Genomic DNA, 24,649 nt, shown 5'->3' on the forward strand with positions numbered 1-24,649 from the left:
AGAGCAGTAAATCTCTTCACATTCAGATGTCTTTTAAAGGCCTCAGTGTGGCTATTAGCATTATTAGATTAGATAGTAAAAATAAAAGTTGTGCTTTTATTTACTGATAATAAGCACTTACATTTATATAAAGAGCAGGATCACATGGGTGTGGGGCGTGGACATGCATCCACATGCTGCATCCACATGCAGTATGTGGATCCGCTCTGGGTTTCGTGATTTCTCTCTGACATCGCAGCTTCTGTTAGAAAGCCCTTGAAGTGGGACATCAGAAAACAGGTATTACCGCCAACATTGTTTGCGTTGGCCACTCAAGTGAATTTGAATGCAAACAAATGTCTGTCTTCTGGTCAAATTTAGACATTGTCACCCATTTTCTCTGCAAAGTCAGGCTTCCTCACTTACAAAAAAAAAAAAACCCACAAAAAAAACAAGTGAGAGTTACAAAGGTCATAGCTGTTGGTGAGTGTTTTAGCATGTGTTAGCTTGTGCGTGTGGCTGTCAAATGGACATATTGGTGAGCCACCCGGGGCATCCCTGAGAGGAAAGAGCACAAGGATGAAAGTAACAGAGTCATTTCCCTGAACACAACTGCGTGAGTCTTGAAATATGTCGTCTCTGAAGCAGGCCAGGCTGCAAGGCAGGGTGAAAGTTATGACTCAGATTGTGTAGCTTCTCTGTGACCTCATTTTGGAATTGAAGAAGTGATCAGTCAAGTCTGACAGAAGTCATTCCTGTTCAACACCTGAGGCCGGGCGGCTGTCACGGCACTGATTTGTTGACGCCAAGTTTTTTTTTACTGCATCTCGTCCTGAGAAATATGGCGGGGACAGGCTCTTTTGTCCGTTCACATTTTGGCAAACAGAAGCTTCTTGTAAGGGAGGCCCTCTGCAAGTAAAGGGGAGCGTTGCCATGGAGGAGCAGGACCACAATAAAACAATAAGAATAATAATAAACCTGTGGAGTAGTTCCAGTTGTCTGCTCCCAGGGCACGGCAGTGATGTAGTCTCTTGTCTCCACTGGCCTGCAGAAGATCTCACTTCATCTCTGCTTTGCAAAACGTCGCTAAGCTCGTTAACCAAGAATGCTGAAAGTTTGGGGAGAATAGAAAACACCTTCTATTTTGTTTTGTTTTGTTTTGTTTGTTTGTATGTTTGTTTGTTTTTAGAGAAAAGTAACGCTTGGAGTAACAGAATATTCATATCTCTTGACTGCGGGCCGCTGCAGACTTTGTCTCGAGGGTTTGTTTTTTTTGCCCCAGTAACATGTAAACACTAAAGCAAAAAGAACATCCGAGTGAGGCCCAAGTTGGATGTAGCAAGAACCAGCTTGGCCTCCACATGGTGCTGACAGAAAGCAGACCCCTCGGTGTCGAGGATGAGACAAACCAAATACTGAGACAACTGCTGGGGGGGAGCACAATGTACAGTGTGCATCAGCCTGACAAGCCCAGCACTCTGCAACATGGCCAGCGTGGGCCCAGATAATATTCCACTTGAAGAGCCGGGGGTGCATTCCTTCTCTTTATTTCTGGTGATATCTGGTGGTAATGAAACTGCAACTTTTTGTGAGATTTTACGGGCATTGCGGCTCATGCGCTTCACACCATTCAATGGAGGCACCTGCAAATTGCAATTGTACTTTGTCGAAATTTTAGGAAGCGCAGCTAGTGTTGCGTTCAGTAGAAGTTCGATTTTGGTCGTCGGTCCACGCTAACATCTCCGGTCTGGTTCACATATTTGTGTTTGCCACGGCATCTTCTTCTTTATCCGCCTTCCTCTTGTGTGTGTTTACACCACAAGAGTTGTTTTTGCGGAAGCCCCATTTTGTCTTCTCTGTATTTGGTGTGTTTCTGTGGCTGCCTTGGGGTGCCCGTGACAGATCTGGCATGTCCAAGCACTTCAGTGACTTTGGCGCTCGCTTGTGGACATTGTTGAAACGATGTCTTGTTTATAGGAAACTTTTTTTCCTCCTGTATACAAGGCTTTCCTATCACAATCGTTAACCAGAGTTCAGTTTTTCTCTTAATGCGATTACCATCCGTCCTCTATTCTCCACTCTAACTTCGTTAAAAGAAGACCTGCTTTAGCTACGTATTCAAGCATTTTCACGTCATCCCGAGTTTATGAGCACTTAGTGGGGAAATGGCTGTAAATTCTCAAGTAATCTACATGCAGCTTAAAAAGCTTAAAAGTATCAAGTTTCTTTCAGTCAGTCAGCGACGGTCATTTATTAGGACTGACTGTCATCATGAAATGCCACAAACTGAATGTGCCGTGAAGTCTTCAAAGTGGCACGAGGAGCAAAGGAAGTGGGCTCACTTTACTGACTTTAACTTGCCTCATGCAGCTTAAAAACAGACAAAATTAAGTACTTCAACATGATGAGAATGTTTCCCTGCTGGTTTCGCCTCTGGCCTTGTGTCTCTATACTGATGGAATGGAACGCTTTTTTCCTAATCTTGTTTTTAGCCCGGTGCAGCTATGAGTCCAAGCTTTATCTCCTCAATAACACGGATGAGACGCTGCCGAGCAGCCTGCCCAGACGAATGGACACATGCACTCACAAGGACCTTCTCTCTCTCTCTCTCTCTCTCTCTCTCTCTCTCTCTCTCTCTCTCTCTCTCCTTCTCCTTCTCGCTCTCTCTCACACACACACACACACACAAACACATGTGGCTAAAATGCGAAGCGTTTATTCTCAATAATCTTTGGAGCAGAAGGACCCAAACAGGGAGTGTGCTTTGACACAGGCACCAGCCAGAAACTACGCCGTCTTCCACTCCCTTCACTGAGATCCAGTCACGCATGTGTGAACTTTCCCAACAATGCTGCTTACGATAGCTGTCATCACCGATCCCATCATGTCGGCCTGCACTCCACTGTCAGCACTTTTTCCTAGAAATGCCCTGAATGCGCACAGATGATCCCGGCCGACCCGCGGTGCCTCGTCTCCTCTCATCGCCACGTTGACAGACAGAGTGCGCTTGAATGTGTAAACAACGGCGCCATGCTTTTCATCCCGCCGCTCTCATTAAGTGGACTATTTAGCTTTTGCGGTGATGAAAGGGCTTGCAGAACTTTGCAGAACTTTGGCCAGAGGTGGTTGCATCACCAAACAGAGACATCTCATTTGGGCCAACATCTTTTCGTTCTGTCCATAAATGTCAAGTTTGTCCAACCGTCTTCTTGGGTCGAGCATCCACCGTGAGCATCTTCAAGCCAGAAATTCCAACTGATTTACAGAGAATTAAAAAAAAAAGAAGCTGTTGTGTTTGCCAAAAGTAAGGTCTGATCCCCAGAAGGGGGAACTCTCTCTGCCAACAGGATGAAATAAAGCATTCAGAGGAAAAATATTAATCTTGTGGGTCGCTGAAAAATCTGAAATGTGAGAGTCATGCATGTTTGCAACTCTAAAGCCTTTGTGCAAATGACCTCATTTGAAATGACACGTCTTACAGAGTTGACCTCTATTTGGGACTGGCACTCAGAAGCGGAGAGTTCACCAACTGGCTAAACAGCATGTGTATCTGATTAGACTCTGGGTGATTTACCAGGCATGTTGAGGCATTAGAGACATGAGTCATCCTTTTCAGGGCCGGGAGACGTGTTGAAACTGAGGAAACGTGGCCTAGTTGACATTTTACATAAACCTTGCCTCCTGAAAGTGCCGTGTCTCATTTACACAAACGCGCGCAAGTCCAACACGCAACGTCCAACGTACACTGGCAATGAGGAACTCTTGTCGTACAACAAATTCAGTTAGTTCGGTCAAGAGAGGAAGGTGTGGGAAAATGAGATGAAAGAACACAAATTGTTTTCATTACAAAAAGGGTCAAGAGGAACGGAATTAATAAAGGCAGAGAGCAGGGATGAAGGAGTGCAGCTCTGCAATCTCCTCCCTCATCAGTGCTGGTCATTAGCAGGACTCCCAGACCGTGACGCTCACAGCTTCCCTCAAGTGTACACATACATTACATGCACATAACTGCACAGTCTGCCAGCGGCATAAGCCTGTCTTTTGACTTTGCCATTCCCAAAGCTGCCCCGCGACCCGTGCTGCCCCAAAACGGCATGAAGGTAGGAAAAAAAACAAAAAAAACAGGAGGCATAGCGAAAGAAGAATGGAACAATTTCCCCTTTGCACCCAGCGGAACTGTTGCTTTTAATTGGCTCTTATTAGATGTCTCTATATGGCCGTGTGTGTGTGTGTGTGTGTGCGCGCGTGCGCGCGGGCGGGCGGGCTGGCGTGAGTGTGTTTGTGCTCGTGTGGGTGTGTGTGGGAGCGCTGATCGTGTTGATACACGAGGGGTCGGGTTTCAGTTGCATGATTCTGCAAATGTGCTCTCCAGCACAATCTCATGTTGTTTGGCTTTGCTTTCTTGTTTTGATTTTTTTTGCTGCTTGCATACAAATAACAGCCTGGCAACAACACACTTTGTCAGCAGCGGAGGAAAGCGGCGAAAACATTGCCCTGCAAAATCCCTGGTCGTACCCCACCAACTGCGTCCAGGTGCTTTAAAACACACAAGGCAACTTTAAAAGCTACATTGCGTAGCGTAGGTTCTACCTCACAGCGGCCCTCTTTCAATTCATTTTTTGCAAATCATTGACGAATGCTCAAGCCTGCTACGGCCGGACAAGAGGCGCTGACATTGTTTGAAGTGCTGCCATAAAAAAAATGTTTGTTTTTTTTTGAATACGATGCAGGGCAGTCAACCAAAGTATCTTTTCAACTTAGTCCGCTGTAAACAAGATTTTCAGAATTGTATTGTTTGTATAAAAGCCCATATTGTTTCTTTCAGACAGCAAAAAAATTAGTGCATCAAAGAAAAATGGACCATATGTAACATAAGAGAATAAAGTTATTAATGTTCCAAATGGATCAAGATGCTCCGGTCAATTCCCCATTGAGATTCCCACTGATTGCGAGAGCATTACTGTGATTAACTAGGTCCAATACGCAGCAAATGCATGTGATCCGAGGAAGCCAGCTGCAGCCCATTCATGTTTGTTGGGATTTCCCTCTCGGGCCGCTGACACGATGCATAATGGATTACTGGCACTCTGCTAATGACTGGAAATGCTCTGCAAACAGCGGCACTGCGGGGTTTCAGATATGCAGTCTATATTGAAGCCCTTCCGTCACAGTTGCTAACATGCACGAGGCAAACACTGCCTGCTTTGTGTCGACGAATACAAGTTTATTTATAACGTGGTGTTATTAATTGCGTAACAACATTCGTTACACAACAACGTCCCTATTGTGTTTGTCACTGTGTAATTGCACATCCGACAGAGAATCTGACGCTTCACTCTGACTGATGGGCGATGACGTTTGACACTGGGCTTTGTTTTGTAGGTGCGCAGCCAGGGCGTCACAGAGGAGCTCAAGTGTCTGAGTCTACTCAATGCTCTGGATAAAGACCAGGACATCCCAGACCAACTGGCCCAGCTCTTCGGAGAACCATGCATCAAGCTGGCTGAAGGCATCAAAGCGTACATCTCCAAGGTACAGGGCTCGTTGTCAAGAGCTGTCTTAAGTTTGTGTGCGCGTGCGTGTGTGTGTGTGTGTGTGTGTGTGTGTGTGAGACCCTGGGTTGGGGAACAGATGGAGGTGGGTGGGGGTGGGGGGGAGCTGGTTCCGTCATAAAAGAGTCTGGCCAGTTACAGTGAAGCTGGGAAACATCTGTTGAGGCTGATGCAGACCTGAACCCTCTGTGCGCAACTAATTTGGCCTGGAATGAACATCCATCAGTTTAACATACATATATGGACACCATGTGGGTTTCATTCCAATGATAGCAATGATAAGGACAATCAGAGAGTCGTTTGCACACTGCAAGTGACAACCGTGACTAAATACACAGCAAAAGGCTAAAAGGATTCACTGACTGTGGGCATTTTGCAACTCCGCAGCTTCAAAACTGTTTTGTGTTTTCCACGAGAATGAGTGTGAATACTTTCAACTCATCAAATTTGCCATGTGACCTTTTTCGTCTGAAAGATCTTCTCATTTCTGGCGTCGACCTCCAACCTAAATCTACAGTGAAACGCTTAATAGGACAGCAGGTATTAATCATTAAAAATATTTGCTTCTCTCAGGAACACTAATGTGCCGTGTGATGGATTGAGTGCCGCAGAGCACTTTTTGCACATTTGGAAAAAAAAAAAGGGAGCTGCAAGTCAAACACATCGTTTTTCTCATTTTTTTTTTTTTTTTTTGCAGCTGATTCAGAAACGGCGCCGCCCAAGTCGGGCCGGCGAACCTCTAGAAAACTATCGAGCAAAACCTTTCAGTTTAGCTTAAGTCAGTCAGCACTTGTAGAGAGACGGTGGCTGCATTGGTGCGCAGGTGAGTGAAGGGTGCAAAAGTGCTTCCACTATCTGTCCCACACATCAGTGTGTGATAAGCTGTTGTTATTCCAACCGCTGTTAACACAACGTCTGAGCTCCTCTCCCCTTCGTGTTTGCGTTGCTCTCACTTGTGTAAACGTGACACACATTCAAACGTGTGGCTGAGAGTTCATTTGTTCTGGGCGTGTTTGCAGGCAGGCAGGCAGGCACTCACACACACACACACACACACACACACACACACACACACACACACACACACACACACCTATTAGTCGCCATGATTGTATGCCGTAGGATTAAATCCATATAGTTGAAGCTGAACCTCCGACACATCTCGGTCAACGAGGCAGATTGATGGGTTTCGATGAACAATTGAAGTGGTGTTGAATGTGTCTGAAGGAGTTCCTCCAGCGGAGCTTTTTTTATTTACTTTGGAAGTTTAAATGACGCGCTAGGAATGTTACAGAATTTTAAACTGACACGCAAGACGGATGTGTGTCATTCTCATGAGCGCTGCCAGCCAGAAGCAGATGATAACGGCCAAGTGTCTGCTTGTTTGAGATTGCAGAAACAGAAATAAATGCAAAATAGTGAAGGACGGTGGAAGAAATAGCTGTTAGTCATCAGTGATTATGTTGCGTTTCTGGAGTTTCCTTGAGTATGCTGTCAGGTGTGACACTTGTAGAGACTGGGTGGGGTTGGTGGGATTGATCCCCAACCAGGAGTCACCAAAAAGGTGGCCGTCCTTGCAGGTTTTCTAAGTCATAGAATTAGCAAATGCGATTTCCCAGACCTGGATAAGTCATGGAAGTCATAGTCTTGGAAAAATAGTGAAATTTGAGCGAGCAGAATTTGTTTGCTGTTGTAACCCAGCGTACTTAGACCCGCTACCTTGGGTCTCCAACAATGCTATGAGTTTGTGAACAGAGTACGCCTGGCTGACTGCCTCTGCCCATGGAGTTTATTTTAATTGCAGTTGCCTTTATTTTAGACCAACACAAAGACTGTGTATTGTGAATGTCAAGTAAGCAATTTTTGTATGATAATGTGCTTGATTAAGGTTCACATGTCTTTTGAGTATGAAATTTCTGTATTTATAGTTTGTGGTGATGGCAATGTTGTGCAAGGTCACAGAAAAGTTGTGGAAAAGTTTTGAGATTTTGTCGGTGAGAAATGAGTGGGAACCCCGTCCTTGAGTGTTTTCATCGGACCGCTCCTCAAGTTTGGATAAAACGCAGAGGTTCTTTGAAAAGGCTGAAATGATTGTGCTGTGATGAGCCCTGAAAGGAACTGCCAAGTGGATTTGCTTCCTTGACTATGCTGTAAATTGGAAGAAAGTCCTACTTTTGATGGAATGGAAGTCACTGGTACCTAAACTGGACATACTACACACGTGCAAGTTTGTGTATTTTTGTGCTGCTGAAACCGTGTTGGGCCAAATTAGTAGACTAAACTACATTTGCAAACTTCCTGTTTGTCGAAAAGCCACATTAATCTGTCCCTCACATCTTCCCCATTCTTCCTCCCTCGCTGAGTGGTGGGAGGCGGAAAACAAGTGCGTGCAGAGGGCAACGTCTCTCGCCTCCAGCCATCTCTCCATCTGTTTCAGCCGACTTCAGGTCTATAAACAGCTAAATTACACAGCATAGATAAATGGGATACGACCAAACACATTTTTACTACCTTTGGGATTTTTCTTCTCGGCACCAGGAGAGAAACTCACATGCTCTACGGCATGTCAAAGAGACAAGGGAGGGGACGTTCGCTGTACACTGTGAAAGCCCCCGAGGTGTCTCATATTTTCTGAATCAGCTCTCCATAAATAAAGCAGAGCTGACTTGACACAAAAAAAAAATGTGTCTCTACGTGGAGAAGCGCAAAGAAAAAGATTTTTTTTTTTTTTTTTTTTTTTTTTTTTAAATCTGCCTCATGCTCTGCTGCAGAATAAGCTTTCCAACAGCCCTGAACCCCCCTGGTGTCTAATGTTCAATGCTCGTCATGAAAATACCAATGATTCAGGAAAGTTATGGTCTACCCGCCCACACACACACACACACACACATACACACACCCATTTAGGAGCACTGAGTTGTCTCATATAAGTCATCCCCCTGCAGACAAGCCCACTTAGCTCAGCGTGTCTCGCTCGGCCCCCTCAACTCCAGCCACCTGCACACAAACAGCAGCTCTTTGACCAAATGCAGTCTGTCTCTGGCTTCTTTGTTCTCCTTCCTCACCTCCCGCCTGCACTCCACTCCACTCCACTCCACTCCACTCCGCTGGTGTGATACAATCAGAGAGTGGTGCTTGCTCCATGCCCCTCTGGTCCTCACTGGACGGGAACTGGAATGTCTAGTTTTACCCCTCCCGGGTTTTGAATTTGAATCGGTTGCATGTCAAACATGCACAAGAGATTTATCGCGCAAGTCTTGTTCATTTCCGTGTCATTGATTTGACAGCATCCTATCTGCCGAACTGATTGTGGAGTGAAACTGCAACAATGTTAACCAGTCTCCAGGCTGTCAGTGAGCTTCCTCAAAAATAAGACACGTTTATTATTAACTACTCAGAGAGCACAAGATCTATAATGTATAATATAAAGGCTATTTGAGATGTCACAAAGAGGCAGCGGTATCTACCAGTGGTTACTCACAACACTCCCAGTGAGGTTGTCAGTCTACATTGTAAGATCGCCTCCTCTCTATTTGTGTGTCTCCATCCAAACATGAAGAGGGTACATAGACATTAGCAGCTTTGAGAGGAAACCGAAACCAAACTTTAGGAGGAAGATGTGATGTGTTTTTTTAAATAGTAGTTCTTCACATCAGGCTGCTCTACAGTAGTATGGGATGAAAACAAAGATCTGAAAATCTACGTAACAGTTTGAGTAAATAGCCCCTGTAATAGTCGTATTTGGCTCCATCCTGATGTCTCTTTCTCTCGTTAGTCAAAGTAATTTAGGTCAAGATTTTAAGCACTGTGGTTGTTTTTGTTTGTTTGTTTGTTTGTCTTCAAAATATGAACTCTGGCCAGCATCAGAAAAAGCAGTCCCGTTAGTCATCAATGGATTTATTATTGAGCATATTTTGTGTTTGGCAGCACCCCAAGTCCTATCAATTGTGATCAATTGTGATCAGTTGGAGACTGGTGAGCTCTGCTAACGGCCTTATCGAGGGCTGATGTAGCTGCTGATAAGCCGCTTGTATTTAATCACAGTCTCGCAAAAGATTTTCCTTATATTGCACTGGCAACAACGATGAATTGCTGGGTTTTGCCTGTATCCCTCACATGGTCACATGGTTGAGTGGACTTGGCTTCTCGATGGCATTCCTTGGCTGCTGTTTCCTCCTCTCCTGTTGCTTCATTACCGCAGAGCAGAGCGGCTGAGGCTCAGCTGTCCATTTTTCTTCCTCAATCAACAGACCAGTTGGCACTTTAAGCAATAATTTTATTTTTCTGCTATCTGAAAACAGTTTAGTACGGACTTGAGGTTGTTTGTGGTTGAGCTAATGGCAGGACTGGCTCTCTCTTTCAAACCAGCACCTCCTGAAGTTTTGCTTGATGCAGCGTCAAGACAATGAATAAGTGTTGGCTCTAGAAAACCACTTTCTTACTGCGAACCGCTTTATGGAAACAGTCTGTGCATGATTTCCAAAGAAATGTAGTTTCAGAGTTAGTCGTACACTCCAGTGTAGTGCGCTCACTAGGTGTTGTAATCTAAACATAGTCACCGCTGTTTTGAACTCATTAAAAGTTGTTTTTTTTTTTTTTTTTTAGCAACTCTTCTGCGACAACTCGTTTAAAAAAACTGCAAATGAATGGTCCAGAGAGTCGACACAGCAGACGTAAACCAATAAATACTCAACACTCAATGCCTGATTAAATTATGCCCTTGTAACTATAGGAACTCTTTAGCTAGCAACCAAATACTATATACTATACAATATACAACTACTATTATGAAGCGCTTTGAGACACGTTTGGATGTGATTTAGTACTATGTTGATTGATTGATTGACTGATTCATTCCTTCATTCATTCATTCATTCATTAACACTATCATTAGCTAGCACATTAACGCTATTGTATCAATTCACAGTGTGAATCGTCCATCATCATCATTGCAATTTAAGGCGGGCACACGAATGGTACGCTGTATTTTCACATATATTTCAGTGTGAATGCACTTCATCCGACCATGAACTCAACATAAGAAGCAGCTAGCACACAAATCCATGATGTAGAAGTCACAGCAGGTAGTTACCATGTTTATTGTTCAATATCATGAAAAGGTGAAAAAGAGTTTTTAAAAATAGATCTAGAAATCTATAAAATCCTATTGACAACATATGTGCAGTGAATATGCACAGATACAAAAGGAAGCTGAAATGAGAAAAATGTGCCAATAAATATCTTTGTCACAAATGTCTCTCAGTGGAAGCGCGTGTGTGTGTTCACTCCCAGCAGGGGGTAGACCACTATCCATGTGTTACAAATGTGTGTTAATACATGACAGTCATAGGAGAGTTAAACAACAAGTCAAATAGTTTGTATTGGGTCTTATTCTGGTGCACTGGGCGGGTTTGACAGAGAGTTTCTGCAGCGACAGAAGCAACATTCCTGGCGACAAGTCGAGTCTGACCAACTGGACTTGTGAAGGCCTGTCGCTGCCTCTGGTTGGTGCCAGGAAGATCTTCATTAGACGCCCACCAACTAGACACATACAGAATTGTAAGCAACCCCAATGCGTTGAACACAGAAGGAAAAATGGACGGAAAAAAAATCCATCGTGACTTAACTTGTGGTTTGAATCAAAAAGCCACTATCTGATAACTAAAACTGGAGTTAATGGAACTCATATGCCTCCAGTAATTCCACTTAAGGCCACGTTTGCTGCACACATGGTAACTCTGGCAGTCAGGTCCAGTAAGTCTAAAACAGATGCTCAGTGTTGATGCATAGATAGAATATGCAGTTTGGACAAGGCTGCTCACTGAAGTTATATAAAAAGCTGTAGACTACAACTGACCAGAGCAAAGGCACAACCCCATGGAGTGGCGCCCGCTGAGTGAGATGAGTGTGAGATGTTTTTGCTGCAGTTTTGCTGATCCGATCCTTGCGAGATGTCTCCTGCGCGTGCGTTTCTTTCACTCTCTCACTCTCTCTCTCTCTCTCTCTCACCCACACGTTTCCTAATGGAAGCAGAATGCGAGTTGAGCCGATGACAGTGAAAAAATGTGGATGAGGATGATGATGACAGTGGCGCCGCTGTCAAGTGACGACACTGGAAGCGATTACAGAGGCTGGAGAGGTTGATCAAAGTGTCCAGGTCACAGCGCCGGATGGGGAAAAAGACGGAGGAAGGGAAAGTGAAAGACGGGATTAGCAAAGCCAGCTGTTAGAACAAATAGAGAGAGAGATGAGAGGAAAACACGGACGGACAGTTGACGTTGAGATGGTGACAAAATCCCAACGCCAGACGCAAGCAGGTTTCAATTTTTCAATTTGAAAAGATGGATTAGAAAATTAAACAAAATGTCTTTGAACTAATTGCTTACAAATCATTTGGACTAACAGCCATCTTTTTAAAAAAACTGTCTGCAGACTTTAAGGAAATATGAGTCTTCAGAATGTTCTATGAAGATGTTTTTTTTTTAAACTTTTGCCAACAGCTTGCATCTCATTTTGCAGCCCCAACACCGAAGTGCATCTTTGTTACTCCTGTTTGAACCCCCTAGCTATGCTCGCTTTCTCTGCAATCCAGTGGAAAATCAATTTGAAAGCACATTTTCATCGTGACGTCACAATAAAGTATGAACCGTTCAAACTCAGACGAGACACTTGAAAACATCTAGGTAGGAGCTGCAGGGTATGAAGAACAGAGACGGGAAGTCGGCCTTTGATCGTCCTGACAGAGCCTCGTCTGAAGAGTTCCGCTCCTCCACTCTTTGATCTGTGTCACAACCGCAGCCATGTCCTGCATACACACACACACTCTGCTATCTGTAGCAAGCCAGCGTGAGTGAATCTAAGTGAATGATCTAATTTAGATCATAAATCCGTAAGAAAGAGGCGGCTGGAGGCTGGAGGCACCCGGCTGCACTCGGAGGGAGCATTTGTACTGCAATCGGGTGTCCAAGTGTAAAACTTTGCGACTCTTCAGCGGGGTGTCACGCCCCCCCCCCCCCAGTGCTCTGCCCCGCTGCTCTCGGTGGGAGACAAAGTGCCACAACACCTGCACCCACTGGAAGACATCGCTGGCCTGTCAGCCCGTTGGCTTCCAGTTACTGTGATGGATGACAGTGCGGTGACGGGGTCAGGGTAAACGCTGGAATTCCCATTATCGCCCGCTATAGCATGCCTCTCATCTGTTTCATATCTCCGGCATCGTTCGCTGATGGATCATTACAGTAAATGATGGGCGCCCCTCAAACTTTAGGGATTTTCTTTTTTCTTCCTTTTTTTTCACTTGCCGTCTTGGTTTTTATGTCTCCCCACCGACTCGGAGATGAAAACATCAGTGTCTCTGCATCCAGCGCTCAGTGTCTGCAATAAAACGTCCAGGTGTTGAATTGTTCTATCCAAAAAAAAGGAAGCGAGCAGAGGTTGCTGACATCAGCTCTTCAACTTTCCAAAGAGTAACACAGAAATACGGACAATAGATGCCTCTTGTTCTGGATTCAAACCTCGCTGGACCTGCTGCTTTTACCATATGTGCAGAAGCTGCTGCTATTTAAAGTCTGGGCGATGGCCGTTGTTTTGTTTTCAACAAACCGTGTGATGACGTTACCTGTCGGGCCAACGCACTCGTCTGTAAAAAATTGTTCCACTGCTGAAACTGGTTTTCCAGAAGCAAGTAAGAACTGTCCTGCTACCGCCGGAGGATGGAGACTTGGCTCGGGCCACGTCTGCACCTTGACAGACAGACAGATAGATGCAGGACATTTGTTTCCACATTCCGCACAGCCTCGAAAACAGAAAGACACAGCTTGAAACCGCAGTATCAGAACAGCCGTGTCTCAAATAAACGTGCACCTTCACCACACACATTTACATGTAACACATTACATACGTTTCATTGCTTTTATTCAGCTCAGTTACCGAAGACGTTGTTTCACATGTTTGTGAGTGTAAAAAAAACAAAACATGCGTAACATGATATCATGTGATGTGGAGATAAGAAATAAGAAATGCATAATAGGACCAACCGGTAGACTGCCTCTGTCAGATACATATATATATATATATATATATATATATATATATATATATATATATATATATATATATATATACATATGTATATATATATATATATATATATATATATATATATATGTATATGTATATGTATATGTATATATATATATATATATATATATATATATATATATATATATATATATATATATATATATATATATATATGTATATATATATATATATATATATATGTCACTGCAACACTATCATGCATGTCTACCTGGATGCACTGAAAACACTGGCAGTAGCAGCTACAAAGCTAATCCACCCTGGATCAGCAGATCCAGTCTCAAGGTTTATTGGAGTATTTTCACAAAGCTGTCACAGCTTCAAATCCACCGGCTGGCTGGCTGAGCTGTCGACGGTGTCACGCCGTCAAGCAGAGTTTCTTTCCAAAACACTGGAGGTGGAAAGTGATCTCCGACGCTGCTCTGCGGGTGAAACCATGAAACTATACCAGCCGGCACATCAGCAGATCCGTTTCCGTCATGCGCAGGTTCTATTTGCAGATGGAGACCATGTGGAAGGTGTGGAAAGGGTGGCTGAAGAGCAGAGCGCTACTTTAATACTGCTTCTTTGAAAATTTTTTTTTCCCCTCCAGAAGGTCACTGTCTTTATAGAATCAAAGCTCCTTCCATCCTCCAGCCTTCTCTTTGTCTCAGCCTGCTGCATTGTGTGATCTCTATCTTCAAATCTGCCCTCAAGCACTGATGTCATTGGGAATATCTGGACTTCTGCCGCTGATGGAGAGCAGCTGTTTGGACATAACTGGTCAGGGTGTGGAATAAACACAGCCTGGAGGTCGAGACCAGCAGAAAGTGGCGTCCACTGGTGAAGTGGAAGGTGAAGGCTGAGCTTGTGCTAATGTGCGGTTTGATAGATGACTTCACCCTTAGACCAAAGTCTTTTTCTTGACTTTTTATATGTTAAAAGATTATTTACAAAATGTCTGAATGGACTTCAAGTGGTCGTGTCTTCAGCTCAGCGACGCCCGAAGGATCTCGGAGACAGAGAAATGCTTTTAGTAAAACCACAACCGTGATAGTAGCTGTCATCATCACAGAGGGCGAGTGAACTTGTGTCATGAGTTATGAGTTATGATAGCAGGAAGAAAAATGACCAGGACTTCAGGTCATTGGAGCTCATCTTTACCAGTGCTCTAAAATCTAAAGCTCATTTTTCCTTTTTTTTTTTTTTTTTTTTTTACGAAAGCAAATCCTTTCAGCAGCGTGCGTCCATGTAACCCGAGTTCAGCTTTAGCCGAGTATCAACACCAAAAACCTTTTAGCTCAAGCCAAAGTTATTAATTCACGTAGCATTTGTTGTTGTCATATTACTGGAATTGAATAAAAAGAAACACCCTTTTTTTGAAAAACTGTTGTACTTGTACCCGCAGTTGTATTTAGTTTTCCTGAGATGTTTCCATAAAACCCTTAATGAAAGTGATGGAAGCCAGGGTTGTTTTATACTTTGCAGCTTTCATTAAATTCCATGAACCATTCAGTAATTTCTTCTCTTAATGGACATAATGCGACATCTCAAGTGATTAATTTTTTTTTATTTTGTTTTAGCAATTCATAAGAGTTCTGTCTGTGGGTATCAGTTGGCAATATTTATAGACTGGTGGGGATTTTTTGGCTCAGTTGAGGTTGTTTTGCTAAAGTGTACGATAAAAATGAATGTCTTCATGGGACAAAAAAAAAAAAAAAAAAGCAATTCTGCACAACTGCCACATTGTGATGCAGAGGGTGATCTTAAGTAGGTCATCTGGCTTTGGGATAATGATGAAGAGATGCAGCAGGCCGGGATGACGCCACTGTTATTCAGATGGCCGAGCGCTTTGGTTCGATCTGGGTTTTGTTTCGGAGCAGCACCTCCTTATCTCACTCGGCTCTACGCTCGACTATTCAAAAGCCAACGTCCGTCACAGACATGTTATGTTTCTGCTCAAACACACACACACACACACACACGGACAGACCGACAGACGGACGGACGGACACGCACACACAGACGCACGGGCACGGGGTGGAGGGAAAGCTTGAGTGTTGTTAGTGATTTCCAGCCGATACACAAACACAAAAGACCTCTGTGTCTGGCGTCGAGCGAGTCCCTCGGCAGAGTTCCTGTCCGGCAGTCGGCCACATTCCCTCCGTCTCTACAGCCCAACCCCGACGTCCTCTCTGTGTGCCGTGTTCCTCCCGCAGGGTTAAAGCTCTAAAAGAAGCAGTTTTCATTTGATGGTGAGCCATTATTGGCCTGCAGACCTGGCGCCACAAGATTCAAGGCTTTTGCCGCTAGAGTTGTCAGCTTGGCTGCCCCGAGTTGTGAGTCGGTTGACATCTTTTGTTGAGTCACCCCAGAATCCAGTGGCCGACGAAGACGTCCAGCCCAATTCGAAATGGAGCATTCAGTCGAACCTTCGAAGTGACAACACAGCTCACTGTGAATTGCTGGAGAGTAGAAAACTCTTTGCAGATGCTTGACTGTTTTTTTCACAGGACATTTCCAGAGGAAGTCATTTTCGCAGAGTCAGCGTATTTATCTTCTTTATCTCAGAAATGCCCAAACTCTTCCTGAAGGAATGATGAGACTTGTCCATTCTTGTGGCAAAACGCTCCAGTTTCTCCTCTATGGTGTAAAAAATACAGTGTCTTGAATGAAAGAGTTCCTCCAAACATGAAATTAAACCTCACAGTCGCCAACTTAACCAAAGGTTCTGTATTGTGCAAAAAAAAAAAAAAGCCCAAAAACCTTTGTTCCATCCTTTTGCTCCACTTTTTTTTGAAAGCATTGATTAGAACAAAACATTCTGCAGATGTAATAACAGGTGTTCGTTCCACTTGCTGAGACTGCCTTGTTTCCATCTTGTTTTGTCTTATTCCAAACATGTGGGACGTGTCAGTTTGAGCAGCAAGTTTAACAGCAGGATACTACAACCACAGGGATGCGTGTATTCTTTTCTGGAGAACTGCAGATTTACCACCACTTCCTCCACCGCAGTCTCTCTCTTGATATCAGCATGAAAAATAAGACGGGAAATGTGGTATAAACACGGCAGAGAGATAAAAAAAAAAAAAAAAAACTGACAACAATACCATGAGGTCTCCTTACTGTAAGCAGAAGCCTTAAATACCTCGGCGAAGGTTTGATAAACGGGCTTGTTTTGGGTGTCTAAACAGCAAGTGTCTGAGGCTCATCACAGGGAGGTTTGGGAAAGACCCCCCAGAAGTGTTGCTTTTAATGTATAGCTGAGGAGCACCCGTGCTGTATAGTAGCTGGCTCATAACGGGTAAGGTAAGCTCTCCCGCTGTAACAGTTTAAATGACGGAGTAGAACAAGTTTATAGAATGTACTTTCAGTGGAAGCACTCGGTAACATTGGAGACTGAGCAGGCCCTGATGGTGGGCTGCATGATCCCCTCAGTCATCCCAGCTTACCTTTCATTTTGAGTTCATTGAAATATTCAAAGGTATCATATGTCAACAGATTTCAGCTCTTGGTTTGTGATTTCAGAGCAACAAAAACAATCTGCAGATCCTAAGAAAACAACCTCTGTAATGTTGGGCATTCTCTGCAAGACCGTCTCATGGGGTGGGGAAATCCTCAGTCCAGGTGTGTCATGCCCTTTGTGACATCATAATGGACTGATTTCCCAAACTTTTTTTTATGGAGCAATAAAATTAAGTAAAGGATAAACTTTTCTTATTTCCCTTTTCTGTGTGAAAACACATGGAACACTATGACGTGACGTTTTTTTGGTTGGCATTAGGGAGGTGCCACTGAATGGAATGAATGACATTTAGATTTTTTTTTTTTTTTTTGTGAAATTGAAGGATCTACGTCATATTGTCAGCTTTTTCTTAGTTCTTTTGTATTTATTTTTGAATGATTGGGGCAAACTTTTTCATATTGGTTGGTACCAAGCGGCACAGAACCACAAATCCATCGAAGCTGACGACTAAAGCCAAGATGTTAGAATTTCAAACTAAAACGATGCGGACGGTCAATGAATAACCGTCTCTGTTCAAACGTCCTCGCCACAAAAGAACTCACAAAAGTTAAACTGTAGTCGGAATAAAAATCCCCTAAATTCCCCCGTTGAGAGGACACTTCCAGACCTATTTTTAGAGGAAACTTTGCACATGATGTGCAAGTCTTGTAATCAAACACATTCAGCTGACTAACGTTATTTACCATATGCCCGGGCACACAGCCAGCCACTGCAGCCAGCTCCCCTTCCCGCGCTCCACCACTTATTGCCCCCACTATGGGCCTATAAAAGGCTTTGTTTTGTCTCACACATCATTCCTGTAATCTCACCAGTGCCAACTGACAAGGTCAAAGTTCTTGCTGAAACAACAGGAGTGATTGTGAATGTATGATGGTGTCATGGGAGCCAGTGGCTGTTTGTGTATTGGAAGCACCCAGGATGGCCTCAGCCTTTCTGCCAATCACAGCAACTTTCATGGTTGTGTTTTGGCCCTTTTGATCAACACAAAAGTCGGAGGTGAAAAATACGAACGATAACACTGAAGCCGGCCTGCCCCGCTGTCTATGATTGGACATCCTTGCTCGCTAGTTGGAAAGAAAATCGAAGTGGTTCCTCTGGAGCAGAGGCCGTAAAAGAGGTGCACGTGTGGCCTAGTTTCAGGCTGTTTGTTTCCTCAAGACCAAAAGCCATGTTGTGAGTGTTGATGGTTGACTGGCATAAAAAAGAACAACATTCACAGAGAGCAAAGAAAGCATATTTTCATTACGGCCAACTTGCAAGGAGGAGTGCTTGCAGCTAATAAATAAGCCTTGACTGTGGATCCACTTGTTGTGGTTGTAGTTTTGTTTTGTGATTTATCCCACAGCTTATCTAAGAAATATGTCCGATAAACTGGGACATCAGAAAACATGGATTAACATTTGCTTTATTTGCGGAAGGCTTTCTGACCTTTTTGTTGCTACCAACTGTTAGACACTGGGCCTTTCAGCTTCGATGCTCAGCATGTTTTGCAGAGAACACAAAGAGAACAAAACAAACAAGGAGTAAATACATGTGCAAAGTAAGGCTTGACTGAATGCACACAGAGGAGGAGAGACGAGCTAATAAGGCAAATGTCTCATCTGATTGAGTGACCGTTGGGAACCGTGATATCCATCTTTCCTTTCTCGTGTGTTTAAAATCACTGTTTCCTCGCCTGTGCACAATTTGTCTGGCAGGAAACTCCCACAGCTAACAGGTCAGCTATCAGCGACTGGCATCGAGGCGGCCACTGGTGCATTACCTGTCGTAAAAAACCTGTTTTCGCTGCCGTGCGCCGATAAACCAGCCGAGCCATTCCTGAATCAGTCAGATGACTGCACAACTTTACATGTATGGTGTAGATGTTTCCATGTTGTCCCTGAACAAAGTACCGACAACCTATTCTTCTTAACTTGAAACTCAAGTGTACTTTAAAAGCACCATCTACCCTCAACCCGAGTCAGGAAAAACCACAATGGGAAAAACCACCATTAAAAACCCAATGAATCAGTTGAGCCAATTTACCTGTGACTGTTGTTTAAGATTTTTAGTTGTTTGATGCAATTCAACAACCAACGTATACCTTTGAAAAACGATCCACTGGTATGAAATGGAATAATGTCATGGATTGCTAATAAAAACTTCCTGTGTCGGTCCTCTTGCCCTCATCGTGTTGCCAGGTTTCTGCGGTAGTCCCAAACATGGATGTGCTGATGTTGTGAAGAATCTCTCTGACATCACGCTATCATCATCACGCAGCTCTTCAGAGAGGAGAGAGTCGCTCTGACGCCAGTAACAGCGCCTGGTTTTGGATGCCGCTGTTTACGCCTGTCAAGCTACGTGTGGAAGTCGGCGCAAAGTCTTAGTGGATGAGGTGCTGTTTCAAATGAGGCCTATTTGCATAGAAGAGGGTGTCATTTTGTGAGGAATGATCAATTAAACTATTGTTCTTGTGCTATTTGCACAGAGAGAAATGAGAGTCATTTTAGTTAAAGGTTTGGCAAATCTAGTAAAATGGACAACAACCACAGTACACAACTAGACGTGCTATCGTAATTCTGCAACCACGAGGTCATTTGAATGGGGACTCTTTAAGAGGAATCCGAAAAACTTGGGTTGTATTGTGAATAATCTTGTCTTGTTTCTGCTGCAAAGCTCTTGTTTCACTCTTATATAAATGCCACTTTATCAGCCAGACATCCCTTGTAGTTGGAACTAATAAAGACACAGAAAGGTTTTAACAGCTTAGACGTACAAGTACCCTTGGGCACCAGCCCTCCACCCCCAGCACACACACACATACACAAAGTATCTTAAGCAAGCAGGTTTAATAGAATTTTCTGGGGATCCCCATTACTGCTGGACCCATAGGGTCGTCCATGGCATCCCAGCAGGTAGCACCAACTCCCGCTCCCTTTTTCATTTTATATGGCACGCCTCTGGGTTAAGATTTGGTTTTCAGCCATTGGAAAACTGAATTTGGCTGCATATGTTGCACAGACGTGGCCATAGAGTATATTATGATGCCTGAAATGCTTATCAGGAGCACCTGGGGAGAAATTCTTCCCGGGGCTCAGCTCGCCAGGGATCAGTTATTAGCCTGGCCCAGGGGATGTTTGGAACAGGAAGGAGATTGTGACAAAGAAAACCAAGTCATTACAGACACAAAGGGGAATGTTGGCGGGGAGGTGTTTCACGAGATGTAAGATAAAGATCCAGAGAGCCCGACATAATCCTGGTACCTGCTCGCCAGAATGAGGGATTTCATATTCCTAAACAGAGGTGATCCCTCCGGCTGGGCCCAGGCGAAAGCGATAACACAACAGAAAACCTTTGTGGGCATTCCTTCTGGTCCAAGCAAACACAGTAATCGACCTTAAACAAAGGTCGATTACTGGTTAATAATCCACTGGGCGCTGAGAGCAGCTCCCCAGTGTGGGCAAAAAGAAACATTTCTTTGGATAGAAAGGGGGTTAATACAAGAGCCGCTTGTGCACACACACACACACACACACACACTTCAAGACCAGGCCTGTCAGGGGTCAGGCGAGCCGCATATTAAAGTATTGGGTTGCAGCTTCTGCTAATCTGCAGTAGAAAAACTCCTTCATGTGCATACTTGTCCCTCTTTCACTCATCTTTTCCTCCCTCAGTCCTTCCTCTCATTCCATCCCTCGTTCTTTTCTGTCTGCGTCCCTTCACTGATACTCCTCTGTTGCCTGCATGTTCACCGCTTGTGCCTTCACCCTGTGCAGAATCGCATGTTGTTTTCATGAATATATGTTTGAAAAATGTAGATCAAGTAAATTAAAGATTTTGCAAACAATCGAGTCAATCATTTGTCTGGATTAGATTTAACTTTTGCCACGGGTACAGGGTGACACATTGCAGATCAGATCAGCCACAGACGCAGAAGGTCAAGTCGCAGTCATGAGAACCAGGAAACAAGCATTGAAATATTTGGTTGCATTTGACTGATTTGATTCAGTTGAACTACTCGGTTTTCAATGTCACAGGAGCTCTCTGTATCCGGAAATACGTTGGTCGTGGAAGAATGGAAACTTTTGGTGTCACTTGCCCGGCCAGCAAACATTTTGACTGCACACTTAACACAACACGGTGCCAATTCTGATGGTTTCCTCTCCATTGGCACAGATTAGAGTTCTCGGAAATAATTTGAATATGATTCACATATCTGATAGTGTCTATGTAGCCTCAGAACATAGATATTTTCTGGAATTCTGAGTTCACGAGAACATTGTGTTGATGTGAGTGACAGTGAGCATCAATTTTAGTTGACTTATCTTTTCTCTGCATCTGTCTTCAGACTGAGGGTCCCAATTCGATCCTCAGCCAGGTGATACCAAGAATGCAGCCTAAAGGGGGCGCTCTTAGAGTGTCGGTTCCCAAGCCTGGAGAAATGCATGGGTTGTCAGGAGGGGCATCGGATTTAACTGTGCCAAACTAAACACGTGATTCATCACATCCTATAGGAATCATCCTAAAGGATTTACTAGCCCAGTTAAGATCATGTTGTTAGTAGAAGTCGACGCCAACAGCAATTCATGCCCATATCTATCAGACTGAGGTCGTCACTGAGCAAACACTGCACTCACACAAGTGGAGCAGGCCAGTCTTACTTGCATAATCGCAATAATAGACTCTTACTGGAGTTCTTTTTTTTCTCTGCTGCTCTGCATGTAAACACCTTGTTGTTTAGAAAACACACTTTAATCAGTGTCTGCTGTGCATGCAAATGATGTTAAAAGAAAAGCTGCATATTTGTGAGCTTACTGTAGTCTTGGTCTTTTATTAGGCAGACAATGAGATGAGATGAGAGAGAGAATATTCAGACTGGTGTCTGAGGTGTTGATCCAGCCTTTGCCGCTCATTGAGATCCAGTTTTGAGTAACTCATCAGGCACTGAGACGCACTGGGAGATTCCCTCAAGCGTTCCACACATTAATGACTTCTCTCCATTGGAGGCTTGGCCGCTGATCCAAAAGCACATTGTGTTTGGTTCCAGCCCAAAACCACCTGCTGTTTAACTGCAGTCTGAGCTGCAGCCGCGGCTGGAACCAGAGGCATGTAGTGGGCTAAAAACTCACTCAGTCTTTCTGGCTTTGCTTATGCAATCATATTGTGTTCTCTATCCTTTCTTTTTTTTTTTTTTTTTTAAAAGTTGTAACAGTAGCTTATTTCTTCCTCTGGCTGGTTTTCTGTCCTGAACGTCTGCATGTGTGCTGATTTTGTCTCTCGCTGCCTTTGGGGGGGGGGGGTGAATAAGTGACAAAGGAGGCTACAGGGTCTTATTTGCTGTCATTGCTGTTATTGCAGCTGGGGAAGTTTTTGGGCCTGTGTTGTTGTAGACTGACCTGCGACAGAAACACACACGATCAGCGCCACGGTGTCACAAGAGCCCACACGCGCACGTAAAACTGGGGGTTGGTGAACTTTAACTTTAGGGCTTGTCACATCAGAAGGTCCGCGTGCTGATTTACTGAAAACAAAGGGGTCCCGCTTCAGAATGGACAGAGGGCAGCTCGCCACATGACGGCCATTAAAGCGCTTGTTAAGCCTGAAGCGTGCAAACACATAAACTTGACTTACTCCCTGACGGAAGAATCGGCCTCTCCGACCTGCGCGGGGTGAGAGGATCGATTAACCTCTTTGCCCAGGCAGGGCTGCAAGCGTCTATCGCTTCTATATCTATAAGTAGAAACAGTACTTCTGCTCCTCGTCGAGGTTCCCTCTGAAACCCAAATCCACTGTAACTGTTGCGAGTATTTGGAATTGATCTTTCCAACCCCAAAAGCTGAGCCGGAGGCAGAGAAAATGTGCCAGCAATTGAAGGGGTCGCGACCCTAATGACTCAATTAATCTGTCAGTGCGAGTTTTGCTCCAATAGTGTGTGCTTTGAGAATGGCAGGAGGAAATCTAATGGTGGATTAACTGGAGAAAGATTGGAAGGCTGGAGCTGTAACTGTGGTCAGTAATACATTCCAGGTGCAGGCTCGCATCAATAGGCAATCAAGAGAGTGGCTGAAAGTCCAATACTGAAAATACTTTGAGGATTTACACGTTAATTAGTAAAAAAAAAAATAAGAAAGACTCCGAGCTTCGTCTTTCTGCTGCTGAAACTCAGGCTTGGTTGCACCTCCCATACTTTGGGAAGAGGATTTTATTGTGAGTGAATCAGATATGACATCATAAAGGGTTGCTTTCCAGAACTAAATATGGGACTTATTTTGGGTCAAAAGTGCACTTAAAGGCCCGACGTCATCTTGTCCCATTATCTCACTCAGAGTTCAACGGAGTCGTCAGAGTTTTACAATGGGAAACGCAGCCTGGACACACGAACAACACAACAAGCTACAGTTTTTGTGCAAAAATCTCCCTTTTGTTTCACATCTGGGTCGCATTTATATGCTTCCCAGAGACTCGTACTTGCTGTCACCACGTTACATCTTGCTTTCTAAGCCCTCCCACCCACCACCACCACCACCACCACCACCTTTCAATAGCATCGGTTATCTTGTGACTGATGATTCACAAACCACCAAGACCAATCACCTAAAATGCGTCTCATTATACGATGAGACATGAGTCCCGAGCAAAGCCGCAGGAGTCATTTGACAGCGGCTCATCTCGGCTCCTTCAAAGGCCCGCGCAGGTCGAAGTCCTGCTCCTGACAACCTCAACGTTTGTCTTGAAATGAAGCGCACCTTTAGAAAAGAAACGGGATCGGTTCCGAAATCCTTAGCGTCTTTACGGAATATGAGAAGTGGAACTTCCCTGGAGAAGATACATTGACTCAAGTTCCCTCTGTTGTGGTCAAACGCCACTCGCTGCTCAGCGAGGCCAAGACTAATAACCAAATGGGTATCGAAGGTTCTCTTGTGTAAGAAACCTGCCTGTCAGGACCGACTCAAACCTCTGGGAGGGAAGCGCTGCTGGTTTGCCGAGTAGACCAATAACTTCACTGGTGCACGCTGTTCTCACTCAATCCATCGACTTCAAAATAAAGGCACACATGCTCAGTGTTTGCAGGATGTGTTTGCAGGATGTTGTGAAGACGCTGTTATTATTTCCAAGTTGCTACAAACGTGACCAGTAGTGTGCGGTTCTTTGTCAAACTCGGCCACGAGGTTCCAGTGTTTGTCGTGGTTGCGCTGCTGCAGTCGGGGCTTCTCGCTCGGCTCTGAGTGCTTTACGAGGCGCCTCGCAGGCTTTTTTGTAATGCATTTCTAGCTACACAAATTAGATCCCACGTGCGAACCAGGTGCAACCAGTAGCGGCTCGGAAAACACCAGCAAATGGTGTAGAACTCGACACGACTGTGGCGCTCCACCTTTGAGCGCGCTTTGCTGATTTATAAAGGCGACCACTGTTTGGGACATAAATTATGCATGCAGCCCTTTTACCGCTGATTTCAGTCCGCAGCCATTTAGGTGGTTCCCAAGTGTGCCTTTAACTGCTAAATGCTGCAGACGTGCTGAACTGGGAGCTCTAT

The 24,649-nt window shown here is 44.3% G+C and overlaps 1 protein-coding gene across 2 annotated transcripts in view; it reads left to right on the top strand.

Moving 5' to 3' along the window:
- Nucleotides 1–24,649, top strand: part of tnfsf10l (TNF superfamily member 10, like) — a 319,815-nt gene that overhangs the window by 16,480 nt on the left and 278,686 nt on the right. For both annotated transcript variants that reach the window (XR_012926833.1, XM_076028048.1), the window contains exon 2: nt 5,362–5,511. Coding sequence is in view for 1 of the 2 variants with exons in the window: in XM_076028048.1 (XP_075884163.1) it covers nt 5,362–5,511 (150 nt within the window). In the remaining variant the exon portion in view is untranslated. The remainder of the gene's footprint in view (nt 1–5,361; nt 5,512–24,649) is intronic.

This window comes from Nelusetta ayraudi, unplaced genomic scaffold (genome assembly GCF_046127955.1).
Source record: "Nelusetta ayraudi isolate G7.1 ecotype Tasmania unplaced genomic scaffold, CSIRO-AGI_Nayr_v1 ptg000022l, whole genome shotgun sequence".
Classification (NCBI taxonomy): domain Eukaryota; kingdom Metazoa; phylum Chordata; class Actinopteri; order Tetraodontiformes; family Monacanthidae; genus Nelusetta; species Nelusetta ayraudi.